The sequence below is a fragment of the Thunnus albacares genome, chromosome 4 (assembly GCF_914725855.1).
Source record: "Thunnus albacares chromosome 4, fThuAlb1.1, whole genome shotgun sequence".
Lineage (NCBI taxonomy): Eukaryota > Metazoa > Chordata > Actinopteri > Scombriformes > Scombridae > Thunnus > Thunnus albacares.
Window position 1 is genome coordinate 34,526,485 of NC_058109.1, and position 24,612 is coordinate 34,551,096.

A 24,612-nucleotide genomic window follows, 5' to 3' on the forward strand; every position below is an offset into this window, starting at 1 on the left:
ACACACATTCATACACTGATGGCAGAGGCTGCCATGTAAAGTGCCAACCTGCTGATTAGAAGGAGTTTCTACTGCTCATTCACACACACTGACACACCGATGGCACAGCTTTCAGGAGCAATTTGGGGTTCAGCATCTTGCCCAAGGACACTTTGACATGCGGACTGGAGCAGCCAGGGATCGAACCGCCAATCTTCTCATAAGTAGATGACCCGCTCTACCTCTGAGCCACAGCCACCCACAAGCCACAGCCGAAAAGACTGAACAGGGATGAAGGCTGATTGAGATTTGACATCTTAATTACACCAGCTCCCTCAACACTGTCCCGCTCTTGCTTTTAGCTTTCTTTTTTCTTATACTTCCTATCCAGGAATGGTGAGTGTTTCCATTCACCATCACTTTCATTTTGGTTTTGCCTTTTTTTTCAGTTATGTTTAATTCATAGTTATTTTGTTTATATTCTGCATAGTTAATATTAAGTCAGAAGCCGTGAAGTGTTTATTTGTAGTTAATTTAGTTCCACCCCTCGTGTCTGTTAGATGGTTTGACCGGTCATTAGTAAGGTCAGTTTTGTCTTTGTTGAGATCAGTTCTGCTGAGTTGAAACAAAACACCTGCATCCTGTGCCTTGCTGCTCAGTCCTGAACAGGGTGGAACTGGGACGGACACTTTTTGCTTCCAATTTCCTGCATCTGTATCCCTGAGTCTCTTATTCTCTTTCTCCTTCAGAGCCTGGTCTCTGCCTGGTGTGTCTTCATCCGTCCTTGTCAGGCCTTGTTAAAACATTACCCTCAACCCCACCCCTCTAAGTACGCCTAATGCCACCGATCGATCCCTCTCTGACCAGCAATTCTATTCAATTACACTGCCCACGCTACCTTTCCCCCTCCAGCTAATCTGTTGTGTGCGGCTGCACAGGTTGAGGGGTCAGCCTGTTCTCCATCCTCAACACATGAGGATGTGATAATAGAGGAGGATGTCAAATTAGGCCACAATGTCTATCCAAATGCAATGCTTATAGATACACGCACACACATACACAAACACACCACATAAAGTCAGGATTTCCAGAGTCGGTGTTATGAGAGAGCTGATCTAATTCAATCCCTCCTCCACAGGATTACATTTGTCTGTTACGAAAATGTCAAATTAAATTTCTTCCTCTCTTGATACAGAGGTCACTTTGATGGAAGAGGACGGCCCTGGTCAGTTTCAGATGCATGGCACCAGCTTTGGCAGATGAAAGCTTTTATTCAGTATAGTCATCAAAGAAAAAATAAATCACTTCTCTAAAAATAAAAATAAAAAAAAGAATTGGACAGCCTGTTCTTCTGTACACACAACAATGAAAACAAGGAGGAGAATGTCAAGTTTATTGCGTTAATAGTGACTGGTTCACCGTGTTCCTCTCTGCCTCTCAGCCTAAGTTAACTTTTCCCCTCAGAATAAGAAAAAATACCTTAATATAAAACAGCACAGGGGGGAAGAATGAAATATATGTGTGCAAATGTCATTCTTATACAATATAAGGCCATTCATATTCTTCCAAGACATTGTTTGTGACATGTGTGCTTTTCAGTAACACCCTGTGACTAAAACATACAATTACACACACTGGCACATGGGAGGGAGTTGTGTAACTGCTAACTGGTTCAGAATGTTGGCCACAGCGGTTTCACTGGAGAAAGTGCTGGGTAATTCCCTGACTAATGTGTACCTCAGTGGTAGTTGTTGAGAGAGGGAAGAGGATTTGTTTATATTTCACTCTGAAATTGTAGTGAAGGTGGGCCACACAACCTGAAACAAAGACCACCTCCACTTACATCATATGACTTTACAAAATAAAGTCTTAACCTTCAGAGTAAAGAGCAACGTTATGATTTTACACAGCAATTGCCATATATTAAATGAGCCAAGATGTGTCCAGATCTCTGTGCCTTATCACCTCTGCAAAACATCTGGGAGAAACTCTGTAGCCATGACAACAAAGTATCTGAGAACTAATGTGTGGAAGAATTTTGGATTTTATAATTCCATTCAAGTTAATTCTACATCATAGTTTAGGATTCTGCTACATGTGTTGTGTTCAAATTCATTTGAATGAATTAAGTGTTAGTGCTCATTCGTTTGCACTTGTTTAGTGACAGCCCTAATAAGAAACAAGGGGATTCGATCTGTTGAACTCACCTCTGGCAGGTTGGCACAGTTGGATTTTACTTCATATTCGATGTAGGCTGCCTCCACTCCTGTCTCTTTACCCATCTGTGTGTAGCACAGGTCTCTGGTGGAGTTAATCCTACGGTCCACATCTTCCAGGTTAAACATGCAGAGGGCCGAGTCCTCACTGGGACGAGTTGATGAAGCCAAACGAGTGGAAAAGACACCAAGAAGAATCTCTGAGCCTTGACTCACTACTCCATCCTTGGAGAGTCCGAGCTGGACAGCTTGCAGGAGGTTGTAAATTTTTCCTGTCCTGGAACGACATGTCAAGGGCACTTCCACGTACGAGTAATAGGCTTGGTCATCCAAACATACACGGGAGATGTAGGTGCGGTACTCGCGTGATTGTGACTTTAGGTCCCGCCTGTAGAAGAGGAAGTATACATGCTGACGATGGGCAAATGAGGCTACAAAATGATGGTCATACTCAGACAGACGGCCAGCCACGGCCAACTTAGCAGTTTCCTCATAAGAAAAGACAGGTTCCTGGGCGAGGTTTCTTGTGGAGATGGGTGGGTGGCTGCTAGTGTAGCCTCGCCCAACGAACAGCACTGGCTGCCTGTCAGGATGAGACCGAACTACGAGCCCAACGGTACTAACATTAGGGTGGTTGGCTGCTACATATTGGGTATCCACTGGCCTCTCGGTGGAGAAAAGTACTGTATCCACAGAATCCAGGCTACGTTTCTGGCAGATTCCTTGGTTGACACTCCCACAGGTAATAAGTTCCATGGAGTAAGGGTCGACCAGCAAGAGCTTGTTGTGATTACTGGTTACCCTTGCCTGAGGGCAGTTGCTCTCGGTTACAGGAGGCAAGCACTCCCGGCTGTCTGTGACAGGTCCGGTGTCGTCCTGGAGTTCAGGTTGGAGGAACTGATCCAACTGGAACAGGTGATCTCTGGCCCCCACGTAGACCCGACCCACGCTGGGGTCCGGGTGCAGGGCCATGTGCTCAAATAGAGTGTCATTCCGGATAAAGGTGGGGTAAAGGCTGGAGGGGGAAGAGTCTTTTCCTTGGACAACACCACTGGGTAATGAGGCAAAAGGCCAGCCGATGGCTAGCAGCAGGAGAGACAGCAGCGTTTGGACTGCTGACACTGAAAGACGACGTACCATCCCCGGAGGCATGGCAGCAGAGCTGAGGGAAGGACGACAGGACAGGTTGTTAGAAAGAATACTACAAACCTCCAAACAGACAAATTACTTCATTAATCACCATATAATCACACATTTAGTCTCAGACACCCATATGGATACTTTTGTGTGTGTGTGTGTGTGTGTGTGTGTGTAGTGACCTGACCAGGATAACTTAAGGTGGGCTGACTTAAGGTGAACCAGCAATTCTCATTTTAGTGTCAATCTACAAAATGTTTTTGAGACATTGGCTCCTCACCATTTGTTTCCCGTGGTGTTTTACAGAGGCATGTCACCTCTTGACCTCCCAGCAGCTCAGGTTTAAAAACACATCCTTCTGGACACGACCTGAAACACAGAGGAAAGAGAGGACACATCAGTATACTCTACTGATACTAAGACACCCAGTGTGAGTTAGTAGGACAGCAAAAGCATAGATGACAAAACTCCCCCCAAAGGACTGTGGGCCAACCACAAGCCTGCTTGTTTGCTACAAACACAGACTCTGAAGTTGGAGCACCTTGTGTTTTTGGCATCACTGCAGTCCACTACAAGCCGTGGGAAGCTCATTCCCATTGAAATTCCTGTCAGACCTATGTCTGACCGGCTACATCCGTTTTCGTGTGTAAAAAGCCCTCAGCAGAGGCCAAGTCAAGTAGTGTCAGTCCAAGAGGGCTTTGAGTGCCACACACACTCTGTCCCAGTATACAATCCTCCCTCATTGCTAGGATACAAGGTACAAAACCCTTTGGTTTGAGAGTCCCTGCCAGAAAAAACAAGCTGCTGTGAAGTAAAAGAGGATGGCATGAGAACCTTAAGAGGGGTAGAGTTCCCCTGTTTGGGCACCCAAGTCTGTGGTTTGACACTTTCTTTGTGAAATACTGTAATGTCTCCTCCAGTTATGATTGCTAAATTACACCTAATCCTCCTATTTCACTCTATATACAGTACACTCTCCTCTCTCCTGCTCATTATCTCCCTCTTCTTTCTATCCTCTCCTCCTCCATCGCCTCCCAACACTCCATCACTGGAACACAAGCAGGATTATCGCTTACAAGTTCAGGCGGATCTCCAGTGAGCTTATCCAAAGGGGAGGTTGGGAAAAAGACAGAGACAGGCTGAAAAAGACACTATTCAGCCCGCTGAACAGACCAATCCTCACCCAGTGTATACACACACACACACACACACACACACACACACACACACACACCTCTTTCCCTGCCACACTAGGAGCATTAGAAAGCTTGCTTTGTTGGTGGCAAGCTCCTGTATGTGGGAATGAGGGTAAAGGCCTGGCAAGAGGCCAAAGATGGAAAGAAAGGCAACGAAAAGAATCTATTTACTAGAGCACAATCATTATTATCATTGTTATCTATACAATTACAACCCAATCTGAATTAAATCTAAAACTCCTCATGAGACCCTTCCTTGCAGATGTTTGTGTTTCCACTAGAAGGCATGCTTATACCTACAGTTCCAGTACAAGCAGAGGCACAGAGGTCAAGCAGACTGATTGATGTCTCAGTGACCGAACCCAAAATCATCCGATCTAAAGCAAATGACTTTCTCCTTTGACCCCTGGAGGTGGGGGAAACATGTTTTCATTACTTGGTCAAAAGCTACAGCTCTGTGACTGGAAGTGAACTTTGTAGTCAGCGTGTCACGTCTCCCCAGTGGAAGAAGCTTTACAGCCCTGTGCATATAATCCTGAGAAAGCACCGGTTCAGAGCCTAAAGGGGCAAAGACAGGAATGACTGGCATGTTAACTCATAGAAGCGCTAGTTCAACAAATACAGCGCTTCTCCTGTTTCCTCCTCTAGAAGACAGTTTCTGCAAGCAGGATATATAACACTCCATCATGGGTTGCTATATAGAATTTGAGCACAGGGTGGTCTTCTCCAATAATTCAACATTTGCAGGATGTCGTTACTTATCCAAGAGTAACAGGCCAGTTGGGTCCTCATCTATCTTAATTCACTTTTTGCTGAAAGCTGCACATCAAACAGCCAAAAACTACAGTAAACTGGGCTGCCATCACTCCAGGCCCATCTCATTTGGAAGAGGTTTCCCTTTCCTGCAGTGAATAATCCAATCAGACTCAACTTCATTCAGAGTTTGAGACACATGAGAACAGGAGAATGGACTCCTGATTCAATTCTCTCACATTAAAAATCACATTTCGCCTCAGAGTGGAAGTCTCTTCTTTTTTTTTTTGGCGACTTCAGCGAGCCAAAAAGGTATCAATTTGATGAGAGAGGAGAGGAGGAAATGTGTGGCAGTAATTGCTTTATCTAAATGTTCCCTTACTTTTAGGTAATGGACTAAATCTTGTTCCAGCGCTGTCTGCAGAATCAGTAACTTAACACAGTTCATATGATAGAATATACAGTAGGTACTCCTATAAAATACACAGGACTGATAAAACATGTGGTAAATTACTAGATAGCAAGAAAAGCCTCTGTTAGCTGGGTCTAAAGCTGTGCATGTGTGTGTGTGTGTGTGTGTGTTGTGGCTGGTTGGGTGTTGGGTTGTGGTGTTGGAACTGTTTTGGTGATGGGTGGGGCGGCGCTGAATCATCTGGACATTCTCACAGAGGACCTGATGTCAAAAAGAAGGTGAATACATACATCAGTAATAGTCCAGGTGTTTGATAGAGTTCAGCTGACAGCTAACAACCCTCTCAGTCATTCAAATGACTCACCAATTTACCTTGAAGGAGGCAGGGCCAGGGCAAACTGATGGATCATGGTAGCATGGCTTCAACTGAGCTTAGAAAGTGAACTAGGATTACCAGGATTATTGAGGCCACTACTGACATGGCTATGTGAAAATTATAAATAAATAAATCTGAGAGAAATTTCTCAGCCTATATTCTTTGATGAGCTAAAATCAGCAGACAAAGAGCTGATGTCGTGACTCATAGTGATGAATCTACAGAGAATCATCAGTGACTCTGCAGCTCAGCTTTACAAAGCTTTATATCGACTTTCAGCTCATTGTTTAGCTGTCCGGCTACAACTTTACTGTTTTGGTTCACTCTCAGAGCTCTCATAGTGTTGTTTTCGGCTACAGGAGGCAGCTGTTTTCAAAGAAATCCCTAAAAAGCCACTGATCACTACCTGCTCAGCATCAAACAGCAAACAGACACAGTTAGCTGTAAACTAGCTGGTGAACATAGTGGAGCATTTAGCAGCTAAAGAGTTGGTGGAGAGCAAAAACAGAGCTAAAAGAGAGTGAATATTGGACTTACATTCACCAGGTGGACAGAAACACGACTCCACATGAAAGATAATGTTGCTCTGTAACTGCTGGATGTGGAAATAAGCAACTGTTTGCTAACAAGTTCAATATATAAACTTAAAAAGTGATGTGTCAATGTTGTGCTCACTATTTGTTTTCGCTGCCCCCAAGTGGCCAAATAATTAAAATAAAAAATCCTCAATGAGAGATGGCACTGAGTTACAGAACTAGAGGACCAGCAGCTATAGAAGTAACATCAGCACCTCAGCTCTATATATTGCCCATGCATTGGTCAGGCTCTAGTTGTGATACGTTAAGCTACCATGGCTAAATTACACTGTTTTCATCATGTGTCTGGGTGATGTTGATGGTGCTCCAGTGGAATTATGGGCGACTTTATTAACAAAGGAGAGATTAACTAACTTGTACTAACGTCTTGTTAAGATGACAGGTAGCAGTGGAGCCTGTAGAAGACAGACAGGACCAGCAGGGTAGAATCCTCACAGGACAAACCAAAGTCTACCCACCATAACATTGGACTAGACTGGAGCCTGAGCTGGGGCCAAAAGACTCCACAACAAAACGGAGCATTCCTGAGAGGCACATTCAATTGAGCCATCATCCGCTTCATTGAGTCCAGCCTTTCATTCATTTGATATTCAGCTATCCTACATTCTGGAGGAGACAGAGAGGGACAACAGCAGGGAGGGGGGGGGGGGGGGGGGACAGAGCATATTTGAAGCGAAAAAGCTTACAGAGTGACATAAGCAGACAGAAATGGGGTTACAGGAAGACAATGGTGAAAGGAGAAGACGGGGGGGAGAGCCAGAGAGGAGGGGAAACAGCGAGGGAAATCGCCAGAAACAAGTGCTCGCAAGCCTCAGTGCTCACTGAGAACTGATGGAATGTGACTAATGATAATAAGAGAGAGAGAGAGAGAGAGAGAGAGAGAGAGAGAGAGAGAGAGAGAGAGAGAGAGAGAGAGAGACAGAGAGAGAGAGGAGAGAGAGAGAGAGAGAGAGAGAGAGAGAGAGAGAGAGAGAGAGAGAGAGAGAGAGAGAGAGAGAGAGAGGATGAGGTGGCCATTAATTACAGTGCCTACCCATAATGCCCCATTCAACACCCACTCATTCACAGAATGAGGGGGAGGGGAACTAAAGCAAGTTTCTAATTAGTGACATGATTGTGAGCGTAAACACACAAATGTGCATGAGCGCACACACACACACACACGCCTATAATGAGAAGTCCTCCTCTGTACACTTAAAACAAATAAACTCCAAAATGCCCACACACACACACACGCACACACACACACACACACACATAGAGGACTCAGCGAGGCCTTGAGTGAGGGCAGCCATCTGCAATCAGTCATAGCCTTTACATCAACAAACAGTGTTTACAAAGGATGCTTCAGTGTCTGCGAGAGCCCACGGCGCTCAATTACACAAACACTAGCCGTCAACATTTTCCTCCTCCTGCTTCACCACAGCACAACTGCTACTGCTGTGATATACGAGCTGTGTAAACCACCAGCGCTACCTTGTAACACTTAGCAGGAGGGACTTACTGTCTTTGAATCCAGAGGCAGGATGAAACGGACCACAGAAGAAGAAAAAAAAGACCAGCTGAATGTACCAGTACCTGATGAGAGTTTAGAGCAGATCTTTCATCAAATGATTGATCATACCGAACATCAGGTTTTACAAGTTGAGAACACGTTCATTCAAACACAGGGGTGTCTTCAGGATGATGTAACACTATAGGCGGATGACCCTAAATACTACTATTCCCATGAGCTTCAGCCATCATTGAATCCGGTTTCATCGAATGAAGACAGAACTTCCGGGTTTTGTTCCAGAAGTAGGAAAGCCACTGACATTTGCAGTAATGCAAATAAGAGAGACTGCACTGAGTTACATAAGCTAGTGGGACAGCTTACAGACAGGACCAATCAAAATGTAGAAAATTCACAATGTTTCAAAGCTGGAACTGTGAACAAAACAATTCATCAAAAAATGTACCCAGAATCTGAATGCACTAACTTCATCTGCTGAAAGTTTTATTAGTTTTATTCAAAGCAGAATCTTTATGCTGCATTCAGGCAATGCTGGTTGAATGGGAAAAACCTCCTGTTATTTCAAATTGGAAGCATTCAAGCATTACTGCCGGCTGCTTACCCTCTTTGCTAGTCTTACAGTCACATCATAGAAATTGAATTACATATTTCTAGCTGATTGTTAACAAGTGAAACCAGATAGAAAACAATGACACTCAGCATATTCACATACACGGTTTAAATAGGACTCTCTCATGTTACTGGATGTCATTCAAACGCACCACGGTGCCACAATTTAACCGGACTCTTCGGTTTATCAGTGACACTTGTAACATTTCAGTCTCACCGTTTCATTCTGATTTGTAACACATTAGTAACACATTACTTGAAGACCATAGCAATCAATCTTCTTCTTCTCAGACATGGCAGACAGTGAGCGGCGTAGCGCTGTCTGTCGTCTGCTACCGTTTCTCCCACCCAGCTGGTAGCTCTTTATAAGAACTATTAATAACAGACTCAACCATAACATCAAGGCTGGCCGCATCGCTTGGCTTTCTGCATATCATCAACATAGCTTCCGAAGATGTTCTAGCTACACACTGGACCTGGGCAGCTGTTTATATTTATGTTGAGTGGGATATTTCCATTTCTTATATGGTATTAACACTAAATCCAAGTGTGAAAATGAAACCAGACTGCTGGCACGTATGCACACGGACAGTAAATCTTTTCTCTGCTTCACAAAACTGTTGTGTTTTATGGGACAGATTTTCCGTCTTTACTTTTAAGATACTGACTGTTTTTCACTCTCTTAATATGAACGCGCAGGAGTAGCAGTGGTAACTATACTGTGTCAAAACTTCAGTTGGTGCATTCCCTCTCAGTCGCTGCATTAGTCTGCCCGCTGGCGCTGGAGCTGGACAGCCCGGCTGGCTGGCTGACAAAAAGTTATTTATAGAGAAACCCCCAACAATTGCCGCCCATCTAAAAGAACACATTCCTCCTCGGCTGATGAACTTCACAGGGAGAGAGGACGAGGACAAGGAGGAGGAGGAGGAGGAGTGGAATCATCGCCCTGTGCTCTCTTCCGGAAAAACTCTTTCCAGAAATTAAGACATAAAAGTTTCCATGATCAAGCCCTTTTAAGGGATGAAGTCCTGTCCCTCAGTGGCATGACAGCAGGCTTTTCTGGACATGTTTCAGTGGTCAGAGGAGAGCCACTTGTCGCTGCAGAGGAGCTGGGTGGGTAAAGGAAGTTCCCATGGTTGTTAAACTTTATGGCCCCGGAGAAATCACCCTGGGGTGACAGAGGATGAGGCTGGATATAAGAGAGGACGGATATCCGGGTCTCTGGGATCACCTCTACGTTTGGGTGGAACTCAATGGCTTTGACCGAACGTGTGCATGCGTTTCCTACTTCCTCCTCACGAATCAATGTAGCTCTGTATGTAAAGGCTGCTATTCAGTGAGCTGAGGTCAACCATGAGGACAATTCCTGCATGATGTGAGATTTTTTTTTTTAAATGTTTCATTCTTTTCATGTTGACTGTGACAGTTCTTTTTTTTTTTATTATTTTGGCATTATGAAAGACACTGACTGACTAAGGTCTCAGGGTCACACAGTTTCATTCAAAACGGCACAAAAGATAAGACTGGAGACTTTTAATTCAGTCAGTAAATATAGTTGTTTTTTTTTCATCTTCCTCTTCAAAAATTTAACTACAACAACTACAACCAATTACAGTTTAAACTAGTGCCTTCTGTTTTATAGGTAGCAGTGTCAAAATACTCATTTGGAAAACAAGGAAGTAGAAATAAATCAGACAGATAGGAAATGAGCAACGACTCAAATCAAGCTGCTGTAGGCCTTTGAGTAATGTCAGCGTGATGAAGGGGCATGTCTGTGGAGGAATTAGATGTTAAGGGGCATAAATGAGAGCAAGTAGCGAGTCATCAGGACTATCATAAACAAACAGCCACAGCTGCCAGACAGGAAGCTATAAAAGTCTTTAGAGTTTATCTGGATCGTAACTCAGATGCAGACAGGTGCGGCTGGCAGCGCACACATCATAAAGCATCTACACTGGCACATGCAATAACTTCTGAATGCACTCGAGCGGAGAAGTTATAATGCTTCAGGGTAAGTTGTATCTCATGTCTTCCGCTCTGGTATTATTTTGGTTTTGAGAGAAAGTATTTGTGGTGCCTTCATATACTGTATACCCCCTATAGAACCCAGAAACATCTAAACAGGTCAGGGAGACACTAGACTGGGTGTTTTTGAATCCTGTCTCTGGTGTTTCCTCATAGCAAATTGATGAGATTTATGATAGCATTTCCCCAGTTCCTCAGTTTTTATAGAGCGCTGTTATTATTGAGCCCTTTATTGAATAAAGTCTGATTGATTGATTGAAATGACTTGGTGGAAATCTGGTTGAGCAGCTTTTAAGTACTGTTGTCTCCTTTTTCTCTTCAGTTTTTATGGCTGAAAGCTACTTATGTGTTCTTGCCACAACAAGACCCAGTTTAACACTGAACTTTGCTGGGAAAAAAAACAACATTTTATTGTCTCAAGCCATAAAATCTGATTAAAAACATCCCTTTATTCCTTTTTTTTTTTTTTTTTTTAAATGAGGCTTTCATTCGGTTTCTTAGTTGTCTGGTCCACAAAATGTCAGAAAATGGTGAGACATGTCCATCACTGTTTCCCAAAGGCCAAGGTGAGGTCTTCAAATGTCTTGTTTTGTCCACAACAGTCCACAACCCAAAGACATTCAGTTTACTGTAATAGAAGATAATAATCACATCTGACAAGCTGGGATCGGAGAATTTGACCTTTTTTTCCTTAAAAAATGGACTCAAAACAATTAATTATCAAAATAGTTGACGATTAATTTAATAGTTGATTAATTGCCTAATCGTTTCAGCTCTAAGTTTAATATTATACATATATGCATAAGACTAATATGTTTGGATGTGTTTCTATGTGTTCAGTGTTGTGAGTGCTGGTCATAGCAGCAGGTGCATGTTGTACACGTGTGGGTACCACAGTGTGTTAGGTTAAGTATAGAGTTGTGTGTGTGTGTGTGAGAGAGAGAGAGAGACCAATGGGACCCTCACACTGACAGCCAATAGAAGGGTGTGGACACGGAGAGAGAGACCTGTACACACACATTATCATTACCAACTTAACACACTGAGACACACCCTTTAACTGTACTTAGCTGCTTAACGGTCTGAGTGATTCAACGGGACAGACCAACCATCACTCCACCAGACGCAGGAAGAGACCCTTGACCAGGTGGACAGAGAGGGGGTTATTAGGCTCCAGGTGTGGCTTTGCTTTCGTAAGTGAACCATAAAAGTTAGAAGAGGAAGAGTAGAATGATTAGGTAATAAGAGATGGGGACACACATGCATCGCATCAATACCAGTGAAATAAAACCTCCAGCAGGAGGCACTGAGCATGTTACCAGCTTTCAGGACTCAGTCATGGAATAAAAAGCAGTGAAGTCATTATAGTGAATAGCTCCGCTGTTCCACCAGGAGCTCCAGCAGGCAGGGCAGCAGTTATCCTGAGGCAAATTACCAAAACACAACCTTTGACACTGGTGTGCTCTGTCCCACGAGCTCTGGCCCTGCCCACTGCACATCCACAGCCAGTTATGGACACAAGCATGTGGCTACAGGCCTCGTTGGGCCCGGTGGGTTTCCAGCCTTTCAGCCATCTTGTGCCCACAGGCTGTGTGTTTAGAGTGGACACTGAGTACTAGTTGGTTGGTGCACTCTCAGCTCAGCAGCTCTGTGTTGTTTTTGTTTCCATTCTTCTGTTCATTGTCTATCAGTGGAATTATGTACTGTATACATTGTAAGATGTCCTCACCACTAGAGGACCCCAAGCCTGATCTTGATAAAACATTTGATTCACTGAAACAATATAAATTCCTGGTGAAAATTGGTTAAAATGATTTACTCCTCTAGGTATTTTTTTGGAAAAAACTACTACAACAGGCCTTACAGATATTATAAGGTTCATTTCAGCCACATACTGTATATAAAATCACTCCCTGACATATGACCCTCTGTGCATGGCCATTCAGGGGAACAACACACATCTTAGCCCACAGTGGCCAGTTAGCAAACACAGTGAAAAGATAAAATAAATTATCGTTTTGACTTTATGGCTCTTAGAAGCAAACAGAAGCTACAGCCTGTGTGTCTCTGCTCCACTGGACTGTGATATCAGCTGTAATCACGCTCATATAAACAGTACGAAGTCACTGTCTAGCACTAATATGCTGGGAAGGGGGGAAAAAGTGTGTGTGTGTGTGTGTGTGTGTGTGTGCGTGTTGGTGCACATTTGTGTTTTCATGAGGCAACGTCTTCACAGGCAAATTATAGCTTGTGTTTTTACATGCTGATTATGGCAGGGAGAACTATGCACACATTATCAGAAGGAATGCAGAAACTCCTCTGACAGAGAGGAAAAGTAGGAAGGACAAGAGCTATTTTTTCCTGTCCACTCATTTTCATCAGCAAGTTAGGCAGCACAGCAGTAATGGGCCTACAGGCAGCTGCATCAGGGACCTACTGCTGCCTCAACATACTGTTGGAAATACAGCAGATACAAGAAATCCAAAATTTTGATGTTTAATTGAAGCATGAGAACGTTTGATTATTCAATAAGTCATTTCAGTTACTGATTCCCTGATGCACATTTCTATTTTTACGCACTAGAACTGTATTTCTAAATAGCCACAAACAAAACCACTTCCACTGTGTCAAAAGTGAAACTGAACTCATGTCAGAAGTCATATTGAAGAAAGTCAGAATCAGGCCCTCAATGAGAAGCACTTCATTGCTGATGTGTAGATGCAGCAACATTGGCAGCTACAGCTTTCCAACAGAGTGTATAAAGGCCTCAGTATGCGTCAAACGAACTAGTTGGTACGGTGTGTCGCCTGACATTGTGTAAAAGCACAAGTGTTTATACCTGTACCTGCGCCCTGCCCCTGCACAGAGTGGAGCGGCTCACTGATTGCTGGTTTATTCGAAGTTTATTAATATTAAATGTATCACATGTGTGAATTGCACCAAATTCTACACTACACTCCCTTGGGTCCCCAGTCATATACCTGCCAAGTGTGGAGTTGATCAGGTGAATGGTTCAAGAGATATACGAAAGACATACATACAGACAGAGAGTCCTTCCTTTAGCAGATAGATGCTGATCTTCTATCTAAACCCAGCTCTTAGTGACTGTAAACAAAATGTCTAGTAATTGAACAAACAAACAGGAATCAGCTCTACGAAATCTAATGCACGACGGACAGTTAAGGTACATTTTTTATGATTACTTGTGCTTTTACTACCATAAAAGTGGTCTGAGTAATATGGTACAACTGTCAAGCTGTCTAATCATTTGGTCATGTTGCTTGCCCTGCTGGACTCCTTGTAGAACTTTGTTTCACTCAGTATGTTTACAATGGCTCTTGGAAAAATGCTGTTAACACTGGGTTTCTTAATCCCTTACCCCGATTCTGTAAACTATGTGTCTTGTTTAACAAATCGGGTTGCTGAAAGCTGATGGTGACTTGGTTTCTTAAGTGCATGTCAACACGCTATGTCTAGCAATGTTGTGTTCTAAGATCTCAGCAGATAACTTGGTGAAAAATGTAGTGAAATGTTGTAACTGAAAGGAATGAAACTATGAAAATAAAACCGCCATTTTTCTGTGACATAAATCTGATCTAATGTTTGTCCTCAAACCCAAACCCTGATCTCACCAGTCCTCCAGCCAGCCCTAGTTCACCTCGACCTATGCTTCTCTACACCTCACCAGATGCAGTGCTGGTTCAGGGGGTGTAATTCAGCTGGTTTATCCTGCTCTGAAGGCAGACTCTCACCCTCACAGTCTTATCTTTTGTTTGATGCTGTGTGTGAGTGACTGAACAAAGTAGAAGCTGCTCCATATTCATGACTCAAGACACAGGAGAGGGGACCAGACACACAAACACACACATACACACACACACACACACCCCTCAGGCCTTGACAGCTTGTTAATGCTACTTGGCCTTGCAGTACAGGATTTTATTCTGGCAGCACAATGCTGACTCTGAGAATCGAAACAATAGTGCAGCAGTGAAATGAAGTGTGATTGGCCAAAGTTTCCTAGTAACAGAGAGGAAGACAGTAACAGCAGCATTAAAACGTCACTTTCCTGTCTCTTCCTGTGTGTGTGCGCGCATCTCAGGAGCCAAACTGTCAGCCAGTCAGCAGACACCCCAAACAGCAAGCCAAACTTTCTCACCTCATGTTCAATGATCATCCCTCACCCAGTGTTATAGTCTCACTCAAACAGCTACTCAATCAAGTTACATTCCTGGCTGTTTCACAATTTTGCAAAAAAAACTATTTTGTGAACTCCTCCAAGACCACAGAGCCAATTATTTGCAAATTTGGCACAAAACCTCTGTGGATTCTGATTCTCTACAAGATATCAAATATGGCTGCTTGCTTGACCACTACAGACCAAATAGGCGTTTATGTGACAAAATCCAGCAAAGGTGAAATCCTCTCTAAATGTGACTGTGTTCTCACATAAAGCTCCTCCGGCTAATGTCTAGATTCAGTTCAGGGTTGCAGTCAGGGGCGGAGCTAGACCCTCAGCACAGGAAGGGCGGAGCATTCTCAATGGGCCCTTCTGAACCTCATCAGAGGGACATGTCATTTTAAAATTCACAACTGTAAAATAGCTGTTATATCCTGTCCAACAACAAAAATTGTCACTTATTGAACCAAGCAAGCCTATGTCTAAGAAAACATACAGTGAAGCCACTGTAGACAAGTTTGTTCTGAAGTATAAAAAGAAACAGGTTAACAGTCACGTTCAAATGTTTCTGCACCGAGGACAGCACATGGTGCCCTACATACATCGACTGAACGCAGACAGGCCAGGTGCACTGTCTCAGTAACATGTCTTTCTTACACGAGAATAAAATAAACATAAAATACACACGGTGGTGTACAACACTATACACGACCTATTCAAATGGGCCCTTATACAGCCTACAGGGACAAGGGGAAAGTTGCGAAGATAGAAGGCGCAACGGAGAGAAATGCGCATTACAACGAGGTATGCTATTTCAGCACCATGGACAGAACCATAGATCGATCATTAAACAGTGAACTGCTGATATTTAAATAGCACAACTGCTGATAAGCTATTTCAGAACCATGGTCGGCACCATGGATTTTACCAATAATTTGCTCAAACCCCGCAAATGAACACACAGTTTGACATTCAGTGATGTTTGATGTCCATATATCCATACAACCATATAGTCTACACAATCAAGCCACACAGTATTAACCCACACACGATAAGTAACTACAAGTGTGCAAGCAATGTGTGGCCTGTTGTTAATCCAATAACCAAGCAGACACAGCGGTCTACAACCAAAGCAGCAACAAACAACACTATTTTTGAAAAAGGCTTGGCATCTATGACAAGCCTATGTCATCACAAATAATGAATGTGAAACAATTTACCAAAGATGTTTTCATCCAGCAGCTTTCATTTCAGCCACCTTGTTCTTATCAATGACAATATCCCTCTCTATGGACAGTAAGGTGAGGTTTGAGAGTCTGGCCTCCTTCATGCATGCCTGGAGATAGTTTTGAATTAACTTCAGGCGGCTGAAACTGCATTCCGCATTTGCACTGGTGACTGGTAGTGTTTTATAAATACGATACAAAACACTGATGTTGGGTAATGCCCCTTCCATATCCTTGCAGATAATGAATTCGCTACACATAGTACAGTAAGAAAGAAATTCATCCAACACCTGCTCAGCTGCGGACACGTCTCCAGCATAGAAGTTGGCTAGATCCTGGATCCTGTTGGTTGCATCATCTGTGGAAATGTTTTTCAGGTTCAGAATGGAGAAAAGTTTTGCCATTTGGCAAAAATCTGTAAAGCGTGTATCAAACTGTTGCACAAGAATGTCTGAGATATGGAAAAAAAATTCCACTTTGAAACGCGTTTTGGGATCCTGGGTTACATCATCTTCTGCCACCTCATCATGGAAGCGTTTTCGTCTCCGGCCTCCCCCCCCTGTAAACTCGGTGGAAGAGTTGCACCTCCTAGCAATGTCTTACCCTGTTTCGATCATTTCTTCAAATGACACATCTGTGCGCATTTCCTTGAGCTGTGCCATACAGGTGTCAACAAGCTGGACAGCCGTGCTGACATCTAGCCATTCTTTTTGGAGGTAGTTGGATAATATGTACGTCTTCTGTATGGCAGTATGGCATTCCAAAAGCACAGCATATGTTTGAATTCAAATGTGCTTATCTTGTGAAGTAGACCATCTGCTTCAGAGGCTGTCTTTGGTGAACTGAGGTTGTGTTCTTTTATCCTCTCCAAAGCCGCAAGCACAGCAGGTAGACTTTGCATCACGGCTTCGGTGGCCTGCTTCCTGGATGCCCACCTGGTATCCCACAGATTTTTCAATGTTAGTATAGTTCCCTCCAGCTGCATGTTGGCCTGTTCCTCCTCTAGGATCTTAAATCATGGAAGGCTGGAAGTGAGGAAAACAGTAGAGCAATTCCAGTGTACCAAAAAATATTTTTGCATCCAGGAGGATGAGGTTTAGATTGTGTGCACAGCAGTGCACGTAAAATGCCTTCTGGGAGCACTGTTGTTTGACCCTTGCCTGCAGCCCTGATAAATGACCAGACGTTGTTCTTGCCCCATCATGTGCCTGGCCCCGGATAAGGTTAACATCCAGACTAATGTTTCGAGTGCATTTACAAGTACATTATAGAATGTATCTGCATTGCTACTTGGAAGCTCTTCAAATTGAATAAAGCGCTCAATGCTGTTCCCAGTTTCACCTGAGGGACAGAGAGAACTGATCTATCCTGGTAATGTCCATGGTGGAGTCGACAATGACAGAATAAAACTTTGCTGCTTTAACTTCTGTTATGATGTTACTCAGTGTCTCGCTGGCAAGGGCTGAAATTAACTCATTTTGAGACTGATGGCTCAGTTAGGTCACACATCCGCTGGGTTTCTCGTGTGTTCTTCTAGGAGAGCATCGTACTGGGCCAACAGCTTCTATGGCTCCAAGAAGTTTCCCTCGTTTGAGGATGGGGCACCAAACCCAGCAAATTCCCTGTGTCCCCAAAATGCCAAGCCCTGTCATGCTAAAAACAGGGTGCTGTCAATCAGCCTAGGTAAAATCTTCCTGTTTCTCTCAATCTGCTCCGTCTCGACTCTGATTAGCTCTGCAACCACTGAGCTGTCCTGGCAGATGCAAAACTTGGTCATCAAAAACATTTTCTCTGCCTCTCTTTGCGCAGCAGACTTCTCATGCTGCTTGATTTTTTCTATCCCCTTTTTAAATTTTGAAACGCCGAGTGTAGGGTCCACCCACTGCCTCCCTTTCATTCTGTTCTGTACCAAACATCCAGCAACAAAAGCAATAGAGGGGCTTGCATTTTGGAGAATACACCAACCATTGTCTGTCCACTGTGCATGACTGACCTATAGTGCGCTTATACCACACAGGACTGAAGCATCTTTTATCTTCATCATATGGAAATGCTTCATATCTGTCTTTCAGCCCTGGCTGGCATGGGCCGTGCTCTATCAGTGCTCTGATCTGTTCGGGTGTGAGAGGTTTCTTTTGGAAAAAGAAGGGATCCGTTAGGTACTGTTCTTCAGTATTAAGTTAGAAAAAAACAGAGGTTGGGTGCACATCTGTAGCACTACTTGAGACTGAGGCACATTGATCAGATTCAGGGGAGTAATTGGAGGAGAGGGGGCGTGCTTGTGCCGTCAGCTCAGCAGCAGTAGTTTCCATAGGCCTACCATCATTATCATGATCATCATCAACAAAATCATCATTTCCACTTCCATCACTACTACAACTACAGCTGTGCCTTCATTTACCTGGTCCTCAGTGTCTTCATTTATCTCATCCTCACCACCATCATCATCATTATCACGGTTGCTTTCCTGCATATTGACCACAGCTACCTGCATGGAGCTAGCTCCACTAACATTTTCACTTGCTTGGCTTGTAGTGAAGCTAGTAGCGGGACACTTGCCAGACATGGAGGGTTGAGTTGTTGAGAGTGAGAAGAAGTTTGTGAGTGGAACACATGAGGCCACAAGATTCTTCCTCTGCTCTTGTTCCTTACACTTTAGTGCGTCGGACTTGTATTTTTCCCCCATTTTAGTCAACACAGACAGAATACTGTTAGCTAGCTTACACACTTCCTCAGCACTTCAAAGTCAGATGATGCACATACACACACATGCACAGAGAGAGAGAGAGAGAGCTTGACATCAGTAATGATGATGTCACATCAACATTTTAAACTGATTTCTCTGATCTGGACTTTTTTTTTTTTTTTTTTTTTACACTTATTGTTACGAAAAACAGCAAGGGAAACAGAAATACAGCAGAAATGAGCTTTTTTCTTTTTTCTTAGCTTTTAAAACTCCCGGTCCCAGCAGCCAAATCAACTCAGAGTGACAGGGGCCTGATTAAAGGGGTACTAAGAGGGACAAATCAACAGCAATACAAACAGGACACAGTGCCTCTGCTGGCGATAAGACGACAACCCCCTTGGCAGTGGTGGGGGTTTGTCTCTGCTCTGCAAAAAGTTGCATACGCACAGACGTGGTCTGAGTATGATTTTTGACTTTTTATTTCTTGACGCAATCAAGACACACAAACAAACTTTATAAAAAATATTCAACTAAACAAGAAAAATGCCTGTTAGGTCAGGCAGATTGGGCTCAAGGTGGGCCCCTTCGTAACTAGAGAGAACCGTTGGCCCGGGGCAGCTGCCCCCTCTGCCCACCCACTCGCTCCGCTACAGGTTGCAGTGCATGTGTGAAAGGGACTTTAGATTGCAGTCTATGTAAAAATACACTGCAAAACCTTCATTTGTAGATTTCAAAAAACAACCATGATAGAGGTTTTTTATCCATTTGTTTGCTACTAATCACTGCCAAACATGTTGAGACTTGGCCATTATGTGGCACTACAGTTGATCCCAGTTCCCATGCTGCTTGCTCGGACTCTGCCAAGTACTGCTTCCAGTTATATTGTTTTACATGTCACTGAAGCTTAAGGAATAATGTGGAAGTGAAGCAAAGTGGGCTTCATAATGAATCATCACTGCATTTCCTCTTTGTTTTCTAGGATAACAACTTTACATGCACAGTCTAGTCTTCTTCCCAAATGACAATTCTGAGATTTTCCAACAAGACATCACTCTGTTCTCTACAGTAACAAGAAAAGCTTAACATCACAGATATGTCCGAATGCAGGGAAATGGATGAATGTGAGAGAGTGAGGTCAAAGAGAGAAAAGGCTGTGTGTCTGGGATTATCTTTTCTGGCTGCATTATTGGGGTCTGGCCCATTGAAACTAACTTATTCTGTGGTTTAATTATCATGGTTATTTTAATGCTGCACCACAGTAAGAAGATTTCAGTCTGTCAATTATCTGGGATTGTCCACTGTCTGCTACTAGAGGTTGGCTTAATTGTCATGACTACATATTTGGGCATGTCTTTCATTTGCTTGAAAAAGCATAAATATATAAAAAAAACAGTTCCTCTTTTTTTTTAAGTCTGTTTCAGGCAGAAACACTGACATTGATCTCCAGACACCTCAGAATCTCCTTTTATCATTCGGCATACACTGTGGCATTAATATTTAAGGTGCAAGACACAATATGCTGTCAGCAGAAAGATGCATGGAGACCCTTCACCATCTCATCAGTTCAAGGGTGTAGTGTTAAAATGATTACTAATCAATTCTTCAATCAACAGGATAGTAATTGCAGATCATTTTGATGATCAATCCAGTCTTGAATGACAAACATTTACTGATTTTAGCATCTCAAACTGTTTCATGTCATTAGAAACTGGCCTGCTAACTCTGGGGCAGTGTTTCCCCTATTTACATTCAACAGCAGTGCTGCTAAATGATGAACGCCACTGCTGAAACTTCACACTGTGCATAATAATTAAAACAAATACAAACCACAAGCACTTTCTTCACTTTACGCAGCTGACTGGAGCTACTGTGGAGAGAATGGGAATTGGTGTCATTGCTGCAGCCTCTCCTCTGCTCCCTGTGTCGGTGTTTGATCGAGGGCGGGGCTCAGCTCCTCCACACACAAACACACACACACACACACACACACACACACACACAGCAGACAGCAGCAGAGAGGCCGCAGTGGACACAGTGAAGCAGGTTCTACTTCCAGTGAGTGCAGTAAAACCTTTGTGAGTGAAAGGCCAATAAGTACTTTATCAAACCACCTGTTCTACAACCATAAATATGTAGAAAAGTGATATTTCCACCTGCTTTGCCCACAGTCTCCATCCACCGCTGGCATGTTTTACACAAGCACAGCTCGCTGGTTGGGCTAATAGTGAAGTGTTATGAACAAGCTCAAACAAAAGCTGTCTGTATGTAGCCTAACTGTTTAGCATCTTAAAATTTGACAAATTCTTGTAAACTACAGCACCGCTGCTGAAAAAAATCCTAGAGGAAACACTGCCTGGTTTTGGGGGGTTTTTTTCTGATTTTACTAAAAAGACATTCAATCTGAGGACATCCTTTTCGGCTCTGGTAATATGTGATAGGAAGTCCTCATTTCTAACATCCTCTAGACTAAATTATGAGTAAATCATCATTTTTTATGCCATAGCCTTAGAATAAAATTAATCATTTAATCAAACACCCGGATCCAGCAAAATCTGGCTACTGGGTACACTGCAAATCTTTCCTTTAAAAAAGAAGTTGAATCAGGAAAGCTTTCAAACCATTCACAACCAAAGTCCACTCAAATGTGGAATAGTTTGGTGACCTCCAGCTTTTAATATGACTTGTGATAAATGATCACACTAACTTGTTTCAGTGTGTTGAGCACTGCACTGATGGAACGGCTTTATTCTCAAACATATTGGTCCAGATCTCTAACAGAGAACAGGACCTTCACACACACATCAAGACTGTTACCTGACACATGCAGAGGATGAAGCCTATTAGTGAGAGAAGAAAGGAGCTAAAACAAACAAAACATAGAAGTAACTGAAGGGAGAGGCAGAGAGAACAGACTGATGGCAGAGATAGAGAAAGCAGCGAGCCAGCTGTTTAAGCTTCAAACTGGAGTCAACTAAGTGGGGTCGGAGGGTGGAGGGGGGGGCATACAAATATTTTGACTCTCCTGGAGCAGAAACATCATTACTGGCAGCATCAGAGCACAAAAACAAGCTATTATTAGAATTAGTAGAGGGACAGCAGCCAGGCAGCCTCGGACCGACAGATGGATGAGAGATGGAGGGAGGAAGAGGGGTCTGGCTCTCCCAAGGGAGATGTGGAAATTTTGGGCAAGCTGAACAAAGACAATATGGAAGAACTTCCCACAATGGACCAGAAAACATAAACACATTAACATGAGAACCTTTTTTATCTGTTATTGATTTCCTTTAACTTTTCACTCAACGCTGCGAGCGTGTGGTTCGAGGAGCTTGGAGGAGGCTGTACTGATGATCAGCTGATACGAAAACCCGTTTATTTGTCGCTGGTAGATCATGAGCTCCGATTCTCCTCCACATGCAAATAATATAAATAGTGTCAAACAGCCCGTTTCCACTGCAGGAACTCACTGAAATGTAATGTAGCACGTGGCTAGTTTCACAGGCTCTGCTTTTGTTTCCACTGCTCTCTGCCCGCTTTGGGGATGAGTTCCTGGAACCACATTTCTGCTCTGGGGGTGATACTAATTGGAAGCTTCAGGTCCTTTGAGGGCTTGCTGGCAGTGCTGTTGATTGTGATTGGTCAAGTAAATGTGTCATCACGTCAGCATGAGAAGAACAAAAAAACAACAACAAAGTATTTACCATTTTTACTACTAACATCTGTATTTGCAGGACAACCAAAGAGAAGTAAGACAGCGCTTGACAAAATCTGATCCTGTATCTCATGTTTACATAACTGTATCAATTCATCAATTAGTTGATCAGTAGAAAGTTCATTGGTCATTGGTCATGGATGTTAGTAAACTGAGTATGTCTGGGTTTTGGACTGTTGCTTGGACAAAACAAGACATTTAAAGACAACCTTAAAGATAACCTTGGAAATCATAACAAGCATTTGCACTATTTTCAGACATTTTATAAACAAAATGATTAATTGATTAATGGAGAAAATAATTGGCAGATTAATTGATGATGAAAATAATCAAATATCAGCGACAGTTCTGTCCCATAACCACTTACACTTGCCTACCTGCACAGTATTATTGTGCATAGATCACCTGGTCAACAACCAATCACTGTACTTACACTCCAAAAACAGAAGAAACAATCACAGGGACAGTTGAATGATTTTAGTGTTTGTTTTTGCCGTTCAGTGAGTGAAACCAGCAAACCAATCGCCACTGAAAACACCGAATTCTTTCAAGATTTCATTGGGACTAGGAACCCTTTTTTTCTCTGTGCTTGACAAACTTTAACAGCGTTTAGTGAAAAGCTTAAAGTTTAACAGACATTTCCAGACATCATTACCGCTCAGGTGTAGAAACTATGGACCTCCAAGACACCGAGGAAGCATTTCATCAAAAGGGTTAAAAGAGAAAGAAATAAAACATGAAAACACCTAATACTGAACTCATCTCGTGCACGTGCGCGCACAAGTTGGGGAACTAATTACACCTGAAGACAGAAAGCAATAAGGCACAAACATTCTTCATTTAGAGAGAAGAGGGGGTCTTGTTTTTTCTAACGCCTTCGTGCTTACACTCAAAACACGAGCATCATTGTAGTGAAATAACATGAGACTTCTAGCTTATCACTTCTTTCTCCACATCAGGCACCAATAAATTAGACTGTAAGTGTACGTTTGAAATCAGGGAAAAAATCAATTTGTGCACAGACGTGATTCTTTTGCTCTACACGATGAAGAAAAAAGTGATATGGACATGGAAACAAGATGAGCAGTGCTGCTATGAAGCACAGCTTGGTGAAGGCTTAGCCCCCCAACAGCCTTCTGAAACATTGAACAACTGTTCTGAAAATTCATTTCCGACTGACATGGTACTCCCCTCCAAGCACTCACACACACAATACACCCTCTCTCTCTCTCTCTCTCTCTCTCTCTCTCTCTCTCTCTCTCTCTCTCTCTCTCTCTCTACAAACCAGTACCATAATCCTCTTTTTCTCAGAACACTACTCTTTTTCGGAGAATCAGTTAAAGATGGAGCTGTTGCAACCTGAGGACAATATTGAAGGCAGTGCTCTTGAAGGAAGGGCGGTAGAGGTGATTCTGCAAACCATGGATAGCATGTGCTCATGAAGGGGGTCGGCCAAACCTGCACAAAAACACACACACACACACACACACACACTCACACACATATATAAAGACTCCTTTCTGTGCCTGTCTGGGCAATAACAAGGGCAGTGCAGAGAGAGTGAAGGGTAAATGTTAGTGTGACTGCTGTGTTGTCTGCTCCTCTCTGAATGCTGTGTGTGTGTGTGTGTGTGTGTGTGTGTAAAACACACCGCTACACAAAGAGCCTCTTTGTGGTCCCATGCGGCTAATGCTGTTTTTCCATAGTGTTGCCTTCATAAAACATTAGGGTGTGTGTTGCTTATGGAGCCAGGGTAGCAAGCTTGTTGCATAACATACAGGAGGTGAGAATGAGCAGTAAAACAGTATGACGACCACTGCTGGAGCTCTTTTTTGCCAGGCTGCAAGAGAGTCTTGAGTGCAGTAAAAAAGTAAATGAGCTTCACACACACACAGCATTGGTATAAAAAAATCATTATCCTATTGAAGTCGGGAAGCAGTGCTGCCAGCCACTCCGCAGTTTTGACAAGCCATAAAACCATAAAGAGCCTTGGGCATTC

At 43.2% G+C, this 24,612-nt stretch overlaps 1 protein-coding gene across 4 annotated transcripts in view; it reads right to left on the reverse strand.

The window, feature by feature from the left end:
* Nucleotides 1-24,612, reverse strand: part of plxnb1b (plexin b1b) — a 116,388-nt gene that overhangs the window by 38,110 nt on the left and 53,666 nt on the right. For all 4 annotated transcript variants that reach the window (XM_044349136.1, XM_044349137.1, XM_044349134.1 and 1 more), the window contains 2 exons: nt 3,613-3,701; nt 2,187-3,357 (listed from right to left, as the gene is read on the reverse strand). In XM_044349136.1, coding sequence (XP_044205071.1) covers nt 2,187-3,347 — 1,161 coding nt within the window. In that variant the 5' untranslated portion in view covers nt 3,348-3,357; nt 3,613-3,701. The remainder of the gene's footprint in view (nt 1-2,186; nt 3,358-3,612; nt 3,702-24,612) is intronic.